Source organism: Melanaphis sacchari, unplaced genomic scaffold, assembly GCF_002803265.2.
Source record: "Melanaphis sacchari strain LSU unplaced genomic scaffold, SCAv2.0 Contig48_pilon_pilon, whole genome shotgun sequence".
Classification (NCBI taxonomy): Eukaryota; Metazoa; Arthropoda; class Insecta; order Hemiptera; family Aphididae; genus Melanaphis; species Melanaphis sacchari.
Genome location: NW_020271327.1, coordinates 4,150,125 through 4,165,408, shown reverse-complemented (window position 1 = coordinate 4,165,408; position 15,284 = coordinate 4,150,125). Strand labels below are relative to the sequence as shown.

The following is a 15,284-nucleotide window of genomic DNA, read 5'->3' as shown; positions in this document are numbered from 1 at the left end:
CCGCGGATCGCATCTACCGAGGAACTAATGACTGTCGTTAAAAGAAAATTCGACGTTAAGGTTTTTTAATGAGATCCTGTCGATTGATTTATTTCTTGTCCATTCACACCTGCCATTGCGAAGAAGCGTTTCAAGGAAATTCGGGCCGTCTCAAGTCGTCCATGAGAGCAGGTGGAAATTTCGCACGTAAAAGTAGTTTATTTATTATGCATTAGAAAATATGTCAAACGCTATTAAAAGTAATTTTTAATGTTTATTATTATATTATATCCATTAAACATTTCAAACGAATTATTACAGTAATACCGGGTATCAAGTATATTAGTATACAATATATAAGTATTATACATATTTTTATTTTATTGTTACCTAGGTACTATATTAACATATAAAACTTGCGTTTTGTGTTAGACAGTTGAGAGACAGGGAAATGAATAATAAAGGAGGGAGATCATCATTTTTTTTGATACGTTAGTTGGTATGTATAATAATAATTAGTAAACAATACTTACAGTAATTGAGAAATACAAAAAATGTATGAACTCAAATAATATTTACATATGAACATATTATGTGAAAATAATGTTGGTTATAAACGACTTGAAATTGTTTTACTGCAGAAAATGTAGGGAGTATTTTTATTGTTCGTAAAAAACAGTTTTGCTGACAATGCGCTTTAATGTCAAGAAAAAGTTTTCAGCACAAATCGTCGCGTTTTAAATTTTAAATTCCATTAGGAAATATTATAAGTGTATAGTGTGAAGCGACTGTGTTCAGTATATTGTGCAGATCTGTCGTGAACGTATATTTTTAATTATCTTTATAGCGATAATCATCTAATATTTTAATATTTCGTAATACATTATATGCACTTAGGACCATAAAAATTTTATGGACAGTAAATGTTTCAAGAAAAATGTATATGTGATGCTGCAGAACGGTTGAGGAAAGGATAAGCAAAGGGGTTTCGCAAGACAAAGCTTTGTACTCTATAATACATATATACATACCTATATATAAGTATAAGTACTCAACGAACTAAATATTAAGTAAAATATACATTTAAGTTTAGACTTTTAATATTTTGAAAATAAAACGGAACGTTGAAAATGATCATTTTACAGCTACTCATCCGTATTCCCATTTATATTGTTTTGTATTTGAAGTCTAAGTACTTCTATTTAAATTGGTATAACGATTTATATTATTCATAACGCGAGAATTTACGAAGCAAACGTTAAGATTTTAATATTTTTAGTGAAATTAAACTTTTTTTTTTCAATTTGATAAACGTTTTATAAATTTTAATTTTAATTTTCGTTTTTCGATTATTGTATTATTATGGTTTGAATCATTTTAAATTGTTTTAAAAGATTTTTTTGTTTTTATATCTATTCATATCTTCTGAAAGTAAGTATGTGTTTGAAAATACATTATTGACAAATATTTTCACAACTAATTAAAAACATGACACTTATTAAAAAAATGATCTGCATAAGTATTGGTAATATTTTAGCAATACTTCATTAAATTTTGTAAAAATTGTGTGTTCATTATCTGATACTTGAAAAAATACTATAGTTGAATTTAATGAAGACTGTGTTTAATTTTTTTTTTTAGTAGGTCTGATAAGTGCTATAATTTAGTCTATATATTTCATTTTTATTATATTATACATATAGACGTGTATAATATAATTGTTATATTTTATGACAATTGCTATGTATTATTGGTTATAATACTTATAAGTCATGATTTGATATGTGCCTTAAAATGTTTCTTATTTAGAAAATAAATGATAATCTTATATTTTTATAATGATTAAAACAATTTTGGAGATGAAACCCACTTTTCGCTTAAGGGTTTTGCATCCTATGGACTTCGATAGATACGGCCTTGGGCTCAACACAGAAAGCCAAACGCAGTTGAAATAAATCCTTCTGTCAATTGCTTAATTGTATACCCCAAACTCAACATGACACCATATCTATGAAAATGTCAAGTTTATATTATTGAAATATAATACTTTTTGTTTATTGTAAAACGAAATAAATACATATATCTCTTTTTCGTAGAAGAATTATTAAGATTTCAGAGTATGGGTGATATAAAGTAAAACAAATTTCTCTGAAAAAAAAGTGAAGTACAAAAATTGTGTCCGGGTACAGATGATACTGTTTAATAATTATTTATCATAAAAATTCTATAAAGCAAGACATTTTTTAAAATTAAAATTAAAATTTTTTCAATTAAAAAAAAATGTTGGCATGTAGGTACTACGATTCTGTAATCTTACTTAAAAGCTAAAAAAAATAAAATAAATTTTAATTAAAGACGTTATAATATTACATAATTATATTATTAATGTTATGTTTACGAAAAATATTCAAACAATAATTAATAAATTAATTTTAGGATTTAGGAATTTAATACCACGTGTAATAGATAACTTGTGTAGGTATAGTAGTCAGTAAAGTTAACTTTTTCTTAAATTTTAATCTCTGACCATCAAAATTAATAAAATAATATCAAATTATATGCTTTATTGGTTCTGAAGAATATAAATAATTAATAATTAAATCTAAACTCAAATATCTGTACTAGTAAAATAAACAATATTATATACTTATTTGTATACTGTCATATGTCTAATAAACGGACTTTTCAAACTTTGTCATTAAATTTACATGACAATTTTACGTTATCTATATTTATTTAAAAATTTAAATACATAAATATATTTATCTGAAGTTTGATACTTAAAATATTCTATCTATATAGTATTTATCTTGTTACCTTTTTTTTAAGAGTTTTATAATTTTAGAATTGTAACTATAGGTACGTTTATATTGTGTTTATATAAGATTATTGGAATACAAACATTATAGTTTAGGGAAATTGTTGTAAAAGTCTTGTAAATAAACCAGTTCTAAGAATTTATAAAAATCTCGATGATCCCATAAAAAAAATTAATCGGGATACTGTCAGATAATTGCAACTGATTAAACATTATTTTTTTTATAATTATCGTATTATTAGACAAATAGATTAAATATCGTAAAATAATATATAAACTTAACTTATACATTTTTAATAAAATAATAGACTGTAGATTATTATAGATACTTGTATTTTTCATTCATATTTAGTTAAATTTATTATTATTTATATATTGTAAAATATATTTTGGTATAAATGTTGAAACATTTTGTGCTGAATATTATAGATTTTTTAATCAAATTCTATTTTTATAAAAAACAAGTTAAATTATTGCATAAATTATTGATTAAGTTTTTTTTTTAATGAATGAATTTTTATTTCTATAAATTAAAAATAAAAGGTTAAATGTAGGTAACTGTTCTACTGTACGGTAGGCGTTGACTGTAACTTGTCATTGAGTATAAGTTACTATAATGAATATGTTAAAATTGAATTTGAATGATAAATTATTGTATACGAAAAACGATTTTGAGCGGAGATGATCTATCATGCATACTTTTAAAGATACTATGTTACATAATTAAATTGTTATTATTGCAATTTATTTTACTATTAGTAATTTGGTACCTAGGTTAAATTACATTTTCCCAAAAACTTTATGCTTATTATATTATCAATTAAAAATTATTATTAATTAAAGTGTATATTTAAATAAAATATCAACTTTTGAGTCAATACCGACTATAGTGTGATTAGGTTCTTGATATAGTTTACAATAACTTACATTTTTAAAATTAACTCAAATATTTTGAAAATATCGCTGTGTATAGTAAAATATAATAAAATACGGTACCTAAACGTTTCAAGTAAAATATTTTTTAATAACAATAAAATAACTAAAAATGATCATTCATTGATTAAATAACTTAATTTCATCAAAATGTAAGGATGTAAAAAAAAAAAAATTGTAAATATGTATCAAAAATATTTTTTTCTAGTTAGGTATAAGAAAAACTTATTTGTTTTTGTATTAGATTTTTAAGCTTTTTTATTGAGTCTCAATATTTTTATTAACACCAAAAAAAACTTAAACTTAAAATTTAAAATGCTTTTAAATAGCTTAAAACAAGTTTATTTTTTTAATATTTCATTGAATATAGAAAATGATAGTTAAAAATATAGTGCATTATTTTAAGTTTCTATGATAATATCTAATATTTTTTAAAGTAACACAAACATTTTTTGATGAAATTAAAATACTTACACGTAAGATAAAAAGAGCTAAAATATTATGAAAATGATTTAATTTATAGTATTTACTAAATTTAAATATAAATATCCTGTGATTATTTCAAGTCATTACAGTTATTCATTTTTTAGTATAATAAAACTGGTTTTGTGTAGAAATTCATTTTTATGTTTTTATCAGTTGTTTGAAAATGATTTGGAATTTATAATTTTCAATCTCTTCAAAGTAACTAAATCAAATTTTTTACTAAATATCACCCAACCATCCTTAAAGTAGGTAGAAAATCAAAGAATTTTTACATCTTCAAAGTTATGATATACGGAAAAGAAATGAACATTTCATATTATTGTAAAATTAGTATATTTATTATATCATTTCACTCAAAATTTAAAACTGCTAATGATTTAATTTTGTAGTATAAATAAAAATAAGTAACTGAAATGGTTATAAGTAATTCAATTCATTTTCTTTTATCTGACAAAAGAATTCCAAAAACAATTAAATTTAATATATAACGACAATAAAATAAAATTATCATTGCCAGTACTAAATTATTGCTTAATTCTCAAATAGATCAATTATATAATATAATAACATTAGCGTTAATATGTATGCTATTTTAATATACGTATTTAATAAAAATGAAAACAGCGTAATTAGTTAAAAAATGAGTTAACTATGTTTCTACCTAATAAATTTCAACGAAACCCTGACTAAATTGTTTTAAGTACGAAAGTAAAGTGAACTTAACAAAATAAGATGTTTTTAATATTTACATCTCATAAATTATAAATATTTAAAAAAAAAAGTTATTATGATATTTTTCAAATAATTTTTCCTACTAAAAAAATGTTTTCAAATAATTTTCAAAAATTCTATTAGCATAAAAATAACATTAAGACTTTTTATTTCATCCAGGTGAGACATAAATTGATTAAGAATAGTAAAGTTTCTTATTTAAGTTTCTTTAATGTACAACAATTAGCTATTTACATTAGCACATTAATGCATTAATGCATTAATTATTTCAAGCGTGTTATATATATTTTATATTTAGTTTTAATTTTTATAATTTTTATAATGATCTTATATTTATTATTTCTCTTCAATTGTACGATGTAATAAATTGAATAGGCATAGCTTGTATTTTGATAAATTATAATTTATAATCTTTGTTGTTATACTGCTTTTGAACTATTTTTGGTCACAACTTATAAATTAAAAATTAATATTGAGATGTTTTCTCGTAGAATTTTTACTTCATACTTGTTACAAATATTTTGAATACAAAGTTTTAATTTTTTGGCTTTAGTAAGTATACACGTCGAGTTTAAAATAAAACTATTATCGGCTATAACCAATATTGATTTGCTTAATATACTTGATTTATTATTTTTAAATTGATTGAGATCTCTAAAACTATATGTATCGCGTCTAAAGAAAATGTGTAAAATACAGGTTATATTTTACAGTTATAAAATATGTTATTACTTATTAATTTATTATTAAGATATATTTCTCAAATACTTGTTATCAGATAGAAACAACAAATCTTAAATAGGTACTTAATGCATTTTAAAAATGCAAATAAACTAAACGTTTTTTTTAAAATTGTTAAGATAAATCAAAAGTTACAAGTACAGGCATCGTTTAAAACCACATACTTACCATTCATAACTGCACATATTCTTTACATTTTTAGAAAGATAAATTTAGAAGGTCGATAATTTAAAACCACACACATTTAATTATAGTCAAAATTAAACATTTATTGTTACTATATAAATCATAGTAAAAATAATTCATTAAATTAAATCTTTTAATTTTAATACTAATTAAATATAATTCAACATACGGGAAGATAAAATAAACTTTGTATAGTAGGTACTAGTTAAATTTGAATACATTTAATTATTAATGTTTTCAAGTATTCTATTAATTTAATTTCATTGGATATGGTTTTGTGATTTTGATTAAATATGATTAATTGGTGTGCGGTTCTAAACGATAATGTGATTTAGAAAAATATGTGTGGTATTGGACGATTTGATTTTGGGAAAAATGTGCAGATTTGAATGACGACCTTTTTTTGAAAGTGGGTGGTTATGATAATCGTCGGCAAGAAAATGTATTGATATATTGATATACCTCTGCGGAAATCTCGTTTACGATATTTATTATTTTTCACGTGCACTTACGAAATTTGGTACTATGTTTGTAGTTTTTACGTTTTATGAATTCACGAAGTGCAAAAATGTATCAATGTATTAACAGCAAATAGGACAGATCGTACAAAAATAAATAAAGAACGCAGAAAAAAAGAAAAGAAAAAAAACTGACTGATTGTATATTGATCACACACACACACATATATATATACACAATTTTATTTTTCCATTTTTACGGGACTCTGAAGAGTGCATCATTATTATTATCTATTGTATACAACCAAAGGAAATCATAACATCGTAACTTCGAATCCGGCATCTCGTATAATAATATAATTTATACTTGGTCATCGCAAATCGTTGAAATGAAAAAAGAAAATCAGTCGTCGTCGTCGTTATCGGTAACTGCGTCCGCATCGATGGTTGTCATCATATCGTTCCCGTCGATGGTTGTCATGTCGTCCACCACGATAGGTGCTGGCTCGTTATTATCTGTCCTTGGTAACCCGAGACCAATTGTTGCACTTATTTTGGTCGTCGCTTGTCTGAACGAATTCTGCAATTTTTCCTGAAATATAGTATAAACACGACATCGTATAATACTTTGTATACGTAAAGATTTTTTTTTTTGGTTTTTGACGGAGTCCTAGTTACATTATTTTGCTCCAATGATTTAACTGAAGTAAAAATTGTCTAAAAATACTGTGCTTAATAATATAATGTTTAAAACCTTAAAATAATGATTCAATGATCAGTACAGTTTGGCCATTAACATTTACTTCAGATTATATTTGATTGATTACTTTTGTTTATTTTTGTATAATTTATAAAATATTAAAGTCTCAAAAGACCTTTCATGAAACGGTTAAATAAACAATTTAAATTAAATACTTTTTTGAAAACCTTAAGCCACCGCATATTAGGCTACTTGGAATACTATAATTTTTTTTTTTTTTATCCGAAAACACAAACATTAACGGTAAATACGAGTGTCTTACATTAAAAATGTCAGCTAGCGGTACGTGCGCTTTGAGGTGCGTCCAAAATAAATAATAACAACGGCTAGGTTTATCCTTTGGATTTCGCATTCCGTGGGTAGGAAATATCGTTATGCCACGTGTACCTACTGTTTAATTAATAATGCAACGTACACATTTACAGGAACCGAAATCCTCTTGCGCCGTAGGAACCCCAAATACATATTATATATATTTATATGCACTGTACGATTAATAATCCAGAGACGGTCGGGATTCGGGACACCCGGAAACTTGCATATATTCATAAGCTAGGCGTAATAAAGAGCACACCATGTCCGTTAATAAAAACGACCTCGTGGGAAAAACCCTATATCTCGTTGAAAGAATAATAGGTCAAATCTGTCACAAATTTCGTTTTAATTGATTGAACGTATTCTTCTTAATCGCATGCATAAATACTAATTGTAAAAAAAATATATATATATATACCAAATGCGAAATTCGGCTCGGAAACAGTCCCGTGTACGTATAATATATTATGTATAGTTACTTATAATTTTACAGGGTAGAGTGGAGTAATGAAGAATAATGTATAATAAAATAATATGGCCCAGAGCCTCGGATGAATACGATTAAAAATAAATTTGTTAGGTTTTTGTTTCCCAACATTTTAACGACCGTTCATATATAATTTCACTAGAGTGACCGGCTGATGAACAGGGGGAAAATATTAAAATATTTCTATATAGTATTAAATGTTCCGAGTATTTTGTAATAGTGTCCGAGCCATCTAATATTTTAATATCAATACTTTTTAAACAAAATACACTATGAAAAAACGAAATAGTCGACTCTTACCTGTACCACGTTTATGCACATAGATGTTAGTGCGAGTCCGAAAACTAAGTATACAATAGATACAATCATCACGAGTTGGTTCTGTGAAACAAATGTTTAATTATTAATGGTTACGAAATAAATAGAAATATATTATATTGCTATTAAAATATTGAATGGTAATGGAGAATCCTCGATAAGACTTTTTTTTATGAGAGGTGTACACTGTACACATTTCATTTTTCAAATCAGTTAATTTTTTTAATCTCTTTTCAATGATTTTTAATAATGGCTTATTTTTATTAAAATCATATTATTATTATGGAGATTAACAGACGTAATAAGTTATTTTAATAAAATGGTTATTGACGCACCTTGGGTACAAAATCTCCGAATCCAATTGTCGACATGGATATGAAGACGAAATAGAAAGATTCAAAAAATCCCCATCCTTCCTCGAAACAGAACATGATGGCTCCAATGACGATGTACACTACCAGCATGACGAATGCTACCGAAACAGGCAAGTTGAACTCATCGTCAATGGTGTACACGCTTAAGGCTGGCGTGCTGGGAGATGTAGGAGGAAATCCGGACTGTCCGTCCGGAACCCCACTGAACATGTTGCTTGGCCTCCGGAACTTGGTAATGTCGTACATCATCTGTACGCCTTTCATGACCTCCTTGGAAAAAAAAATGGTCAGCATTGAGCTTCGTTAGAATAATTTGGAGGAATAAAACACCAGAAAACTGTGACGTGTATTGAAATTTGAAGGAAAGCGAATTCTCCGAATATTGATACATATAATATAATATAAAATATGTTGATAGTTTGATTCAGATATAATTAATGTGGCTTAAGCAAGTAAATACTTAAAATAAAAATGTAAAAAAATTATACTTGCTTATAATCGTTTAACTTGTTTCTTTATAATACTGGTTTGGTTCGGCTTTAAAATTCATTTAAGTAGGTTTAATATTTTACAAAAAGTCTACTTTCTTTCAGGTAAAGTTTATCATAATTTTAAGTAGTTTTAAAAATATTACGTTTTGATGAAAAGATGATTTAGATAAATGCTTGTCTAATCTCTTATTTCCTGACATAAAACGTAATGAGACATAATTTATTCGGTAAAAAATGAAAGTATTATATTTTTATACTTGATTTTGGTAAAAATTTTAAATTTGATATGCTTTTGATTTCAATAAGCGTTTAAATAGTATTTAATGTCAGAGTGTTTGGTAAACACCATAATATCGAACACACTGTACCAAATTAATTTAAAATCAATAGTAATTAGATTTCTATGTTTGAATTCAGGGCTTATGAAGTAATTGATTTCTAAAAGCTTTTAAAAGCTATTTTGTATATTTTATGGAAACAAAAACAATAGAATTGTCTTCGATGTATTACTGTTCACATGTTTTTCTCCAGTTAATAGAAATACGAAACGAAACATTAACGCCGTCACTGCTGGCTTTTTAATTAATTCAACGTCCATTGTAGCTTTAAATTAATTACTAACATTTTTGAAATGCAATGACCTATCAAATCAAATGATACCCTCAATCTCTTATTTTAATATGGTCACTGTAGATAAGAGAAAAGAACTTTTTTTTTTTTTTGTTAAAAGAGTTAAATACTCGTAGTTTGTTTTTGTACATTTTGAACCTTGGTTTTAATTGTTAAATGCGACACTTAAAAAATAAGAACAGTAGCCTTTCTATAATTTTCTAATATTTTACGACTGTTTGTTTTGTGGTTATTATACCTACTTGTTATTTTACTTTAAATTTTAATAAGTGGGTTTTAACTATTATACGTATCGTTTTATCAACATATATTATTAAATAAGTAAACAGTTGTATTCGCGTGTATATACTCTTGAAATACGAAAATATTAAATATTTGATTATTGAAAGGGGTTACAGAATATAGAATCAAGAAAAACAAAAGCGAACACTTGTTATAAACATATTACACTTTCGACACATTTTTAATCTGTTTTTTTTATAAAATAATGTGTTTTAAATTAATACATTAAAAGTGCATACACATTACACATATAATATTGTATTTATTTTAAGTATAGAAATATTTACATATTAAATTTAATGCATTTATTTCATCGACAGTTCAAAATTATAAAACTTTTAAAATATTAGCAAAATATAAACTCAAGTTAGTTTAGTAAATAATACATAATTTAATTTACAGCTTTTACATTGATTGATAAAAACTTCTTATTTATTTAATAGATATATAAAGTTATGTTTTTGTATGTGTTCTTATTTTATAAAATGTACTATTGTTTTGAAATTAATAAATGGTTTTCATATTTCCATAGTCAACTTCTGTTAACATTTATTATTTATGTATCGTATGTATTTTGAATTTCTAGATTTATTATTTTTAATTACTATTTTATAGGAAGGAATCATGGAATAAAATAATTAGTAATTTAATAATATGAAACAGTTAATAGATATCATATTTTGAACGTGTCAAAGCGCGTGTGATATAAAGCAATTAATGTAATAATATATTTATGCAATGCGCAGAGGTCGCTTAATTATAAATAATATATATTTCACATTGGGTTTATACTTAATAGTATTGTGCACGCATTACTCCGGATAAAATGTATAAAATATTTTGAAATGAAATAGTTTATAAGTCATGCGTGTCTTTTATGGACAAACTAAGGTTTGACATTCACATAGTCTAAATCTACAAGTCATTCATAAGTGATAGTACTATTGTACGCTATACGGTTCGTGGAGTTTAAGGTTTATTATGGTCATGGAAATTATTTTAACTTACTTGAACTGGCGCAGTTCTGCGAACTTTTCGACAGCTGCCGGTGTAGTATAGACGCCGGACGAACGCCCAGAGAAATTTAATGCCTCTGGTGAACATTTTCCCGAAATCGGCCAATAATATAAGGAATATCGGTATGCCAAATATTGCGTACACAATGGTAATTAACCGTCCAGTGTTTGTCGACGGAGATATATGACCGTAACCTGAAATAATAACAATCCATCGTAAGTTATCTAATTTATAAGAACGGAGTCTATTTGTAGTATTTTTTACAAGGTATGCAATATCAATAAACAAATATAAAACCTAATAAACAATGAAGAAAAAAAAACAAGAATGTTTACAACATTCAATGTAAATTACTATAAGGGCTTGGGTGAATATCTATGTCGCTTGAAAAATATTATTGCAAGGCTTATTTAGTAGCGTACTGGTGTGTTAAGGTCATTCAGGTGTTACTTTGAGGCTTCATTGATGGTAAGATTTTATGCTTATCAAAATATCTGAATGACTGGATTAATACACGAAAACAATTCGTTCTAGTCGATTATTCAATATATTATTATAATATAATAATACTAAATTTAATTATATATAATTTATTTAAAATATTGTATTATAATTATGAACAACTAGAAAATTAATTGGTATTGGTAATTATTAATTGAAAAATATGTACCTAAAGCAATAAATGTCCGATAATTTGTTTTTGCCGTCTGACCACGGGGCTTTTAAATATGTACATAAGGCTCTGTGTGACGGGGTAGTTTACATATTTGTAAAGCTAGCCTTAGTAATAAACAATATAAATATGCTAAAATATGTAGACTAAAAACTATTAAATAGGTATATTTTTTTAATTTGTTAAAAGTGCTTTACACATAACAAAAAAATATAATGTGTGTCAAACTCTCATACTAAATGAATAAATCGAATTTGTATGTATATAAGCTAAAATCATTTCTTTACGGAATTATTAGAAGTGTTTAACATAATAATATTGTTTGACTTTGTTAATAAAATGATGATTTTACTATACATATTATAATAATGTAATCATTTAATATTCGTTTTAATATTACATACAATTGTAATTTTTTAAACAGCGAATACTCTTTATCTTGAAAATTATAAACCCTTAAAAAAAATGTATTTTTGTATAATTTGAGGTATAATAATATTAATATGATACAATCAGATCTAACATAATTTTAAGTGAATTGATATTCAATTTTAATAACTATCTAAATTTTTAATTTCATTATCAGAATAATTTTCGTATAAATAGGTAAAAGATATTGCAGAACTATTAGTTTTTATTAATATGAATTCTTATCAAAACAAAGGATTCAGAAAAACTGTTTTATATTTTAAAATTTAAAATAACCAATTGACGCATTTTTATTACGTATAGAGGTACCTATGTAAAATAAAATACAATATAACAAAAATGTTATTTTGCTATTTTTATAGGTACTTTCGAAAAAAAAATGTATAATATGCTAGTCTAACATGATAGGTTTTATTATGTTATGTTATATTATATTATATTTGTTATATTTTTAGATTGAGTGTTAAATTCTATTAAATTTATTATAGTATATATTTAATATAAAATTTTATTTTTTAAATTTTTAATGTTATGTAAATGATTTTTAATTCAAAATTGATGGTTACATTAATTTATTAGTTAATTTAATACTCCAATAGCAGGTTTTTATACATAATATTTTTATTTAGTTTAAATAAATAACCATTCAATAATACTAACTAGATATTGGTAAGTATTTAATTATTATCTCACAGTATATGTAATGAAGAGTTTATTGATAATCGTGATCCGTCAATAATTTACGACATTTACATACAACGTGTTGGGTATAGATAGGCAGTAACATACTGTGTCTACCAGTAACATAATATGCAAGGAAAAAAATATCATATTAACATGCGCACTATTCGTATCGCCTGTCGATAATATGTTCAAGTTCCATTTTTAAAATAATTATAAATGATAATTTGTTTGACATTTTACGTATTTCATGAGTCAACTATTATATTTTATGTGTGTCTACAAATCTAATAAGCGTATCTAATTTTGATAAATTTAATTTTTAAATTATAAATATAATTTGAACTTAACCCATTTCATTAAATCTACTTGAGTGTTCTATTAGTTGGTAAAATGTTTTAGTAGTTAAGACATTTGAATATACATATTTAATAATGTACACGTGTATACAATAAGAAAGTAATTTGTTAAAATATGTATGTAATTAATTTTATATAATTACGCTACATAGTGTACTTGTGTATAAATAACGAAATTTTCATTAGAAAATGCGCACTTTACACATGTTAAATACGTATTGTAGGTCAAACAAAAATGAACAACACTATGCACTAAGCAGTATACATTTTAAATACCTACATAAAGTAACAATGGATAACAATAATTGTTATTGAATTATTCAAGGTATATACTTGTTATTTCTAATTTGTTTTATTCACGATGTAAATACTGGACCAATGTAATATTAATAATATTTAATATCGTTCAATACACCTTATGACTGAGGGATGTTTAGATTCTTTAGTTCTGTTCAACAATGGATTACTATTATACTATGTGAACCTATAACGGATATCAACCGGCATAATGGGTAAAGTTAGTAATACGAAACATAATGGAAGCGATTCAACTAGAAGATTATTATTATTCACAAGACATAATAATATTATAAATGATAATTTATTCAGATTTTCTACGAAGGTATGAATATTGTGTTTTGCGTGTAATCAGTGTCATGTAGTGTTGTTTTGTTGTTAATGCGCATATTTATAATTTTGTATATCGATTGGCGCAACGAATTTTTGGGTGTAAATTGTAAATACATTGCGCCGGATCTAGTCGAAAAGAGAACTAATATAAAAAGACTAGAATTTTAGCACTAACAAAAATATTTTATACCAAGAGAGTTAGATCAGATTGATTTATGAACCATTTAAAGTTTAGACGAAGGGAACCTAGTGAATATTTATTATATGTGAAAAATGGGCGCCAAGATAAAATTATAACTTAACCGTCTCATCACTCTTGTCCAAACATCAACCACCAATCGTTTGTCTGTCGTAGTAATATTATGATAATCTAACCAATTTTTGGTGTAATTAAAAATATTTATATATACTTTTATTAGTATGTAAGTACAATATAAGTATTTATGAGTCTTAAATATTGAATAAACTTATAGCATTATTGATAATACTGTAAGAATAATGACTTAAAAATGTTTTTATTTTAGAAGCGGAAAATATTATAAAAAAAATGATATTTTTTATTAACAAAAGTATTTTATTTGTTTGAAAATTTGTCAATACCGGTTTTTAATTTTTAAATAATATTCGCAAAGCTGTAGTTAGGTGTACTAGTGAACCTGACCAATAATTCATTTCCGTTCTTAAAAATGTTTAATTTTTCTTTCCCATAAACACACTTGGTCCCATGTAATATATACTTATAGATGTTTGAATGTTAATTCATGTTTTTTTATCATTGTTTTAAATGCATCAACAAACTATTGTTTTTACGTTATTTAAATTCAAATTCAATCGATAAAAAATAAAAACTGACAAATAGTAATTAATAGTGACTTCTCAAATACCTAATAGACAATATTATTTTTATATAAAACCATAGAACCTACTCGTAGATTACACTTTATATTAATATAAGTAAATTCATAAAATTTTGCATAGTGACAATAATAAACAACTCACCGTAAAATTTTTCTAGAATTTTCTTTTATGAACTTATAAAATATATATATATATTCCTAAAATTTCTCTATATTGATAAATAGTATGACTACTTTGCGCATATTCTTAATAAAATTAATATTATTAATAACAAAGGCCATAGCCATACTTTATTTTTGGTTTTAGCGTATCTTTTTTTGCTGAGGCCTTGGCTTGGACCAGTCTTGCCAAGCCCTAGTTACAGCTCTGAATATTCGCATATAGCAAACACAATAATACTATCCGAAATTCGACAATTACCTATATTGAAAATATTATCAGACTAAAATAACTCCCAGGTTTTATAAAAATCACAAAAAAATGATAAATCGTGTTTTACTAGTATTATATTTTCTCTGTGAAGTACCTATAACTTATGCTGTACTATTTACGATAAAAGTTTAACGAAAATATAGAAATATTTTATAGTGTTCGTGATAAATATGATTAAGTTTTGGCATGATAAGACCACAGGTGAACTGTGTTTA

General features: G+C 25.0%; 1 protein-coding gene across 2 annotated transcripts in view; it reads right to left on the bottom strand.

Moving 5' to 3' along the window:
• Positions 1-6,558: 6,558 nt before the first annotated feature.
• LOC112598425 (TWiK family of potassium channels protein 18-like) overlaps positions 6,559-15,284 on the bottom strand; it is a 28,723-nt gene continuing 19,997 nt past the window's right edge. For both annotated transcript variants that reach the window (XM_025344885.1, XM_025344886.1), the window contains 4 exons: positions 10,999-11,201; positions 8,549-8,857; positions 8,196-8,276; positions 6,559-6,925 (listed from right to left, as the gene is read on the bottom strand). In XM_025344885.1, coding sequence (XP_025200670.1) covers positions 6,737-6,925; positions 8,196-8,276; positions 8,549-8,857; positions 10,999-11,201 — 782 coding nt within the window. In that variant the 3' untranslated portion in view covers positions 6,559-6,736. The remainder of the gene's footprint in view (positions 6,926-8,195; positions 8,277-8,548; positions 8,858-10,998; positions 11,202-15,284) is intronic.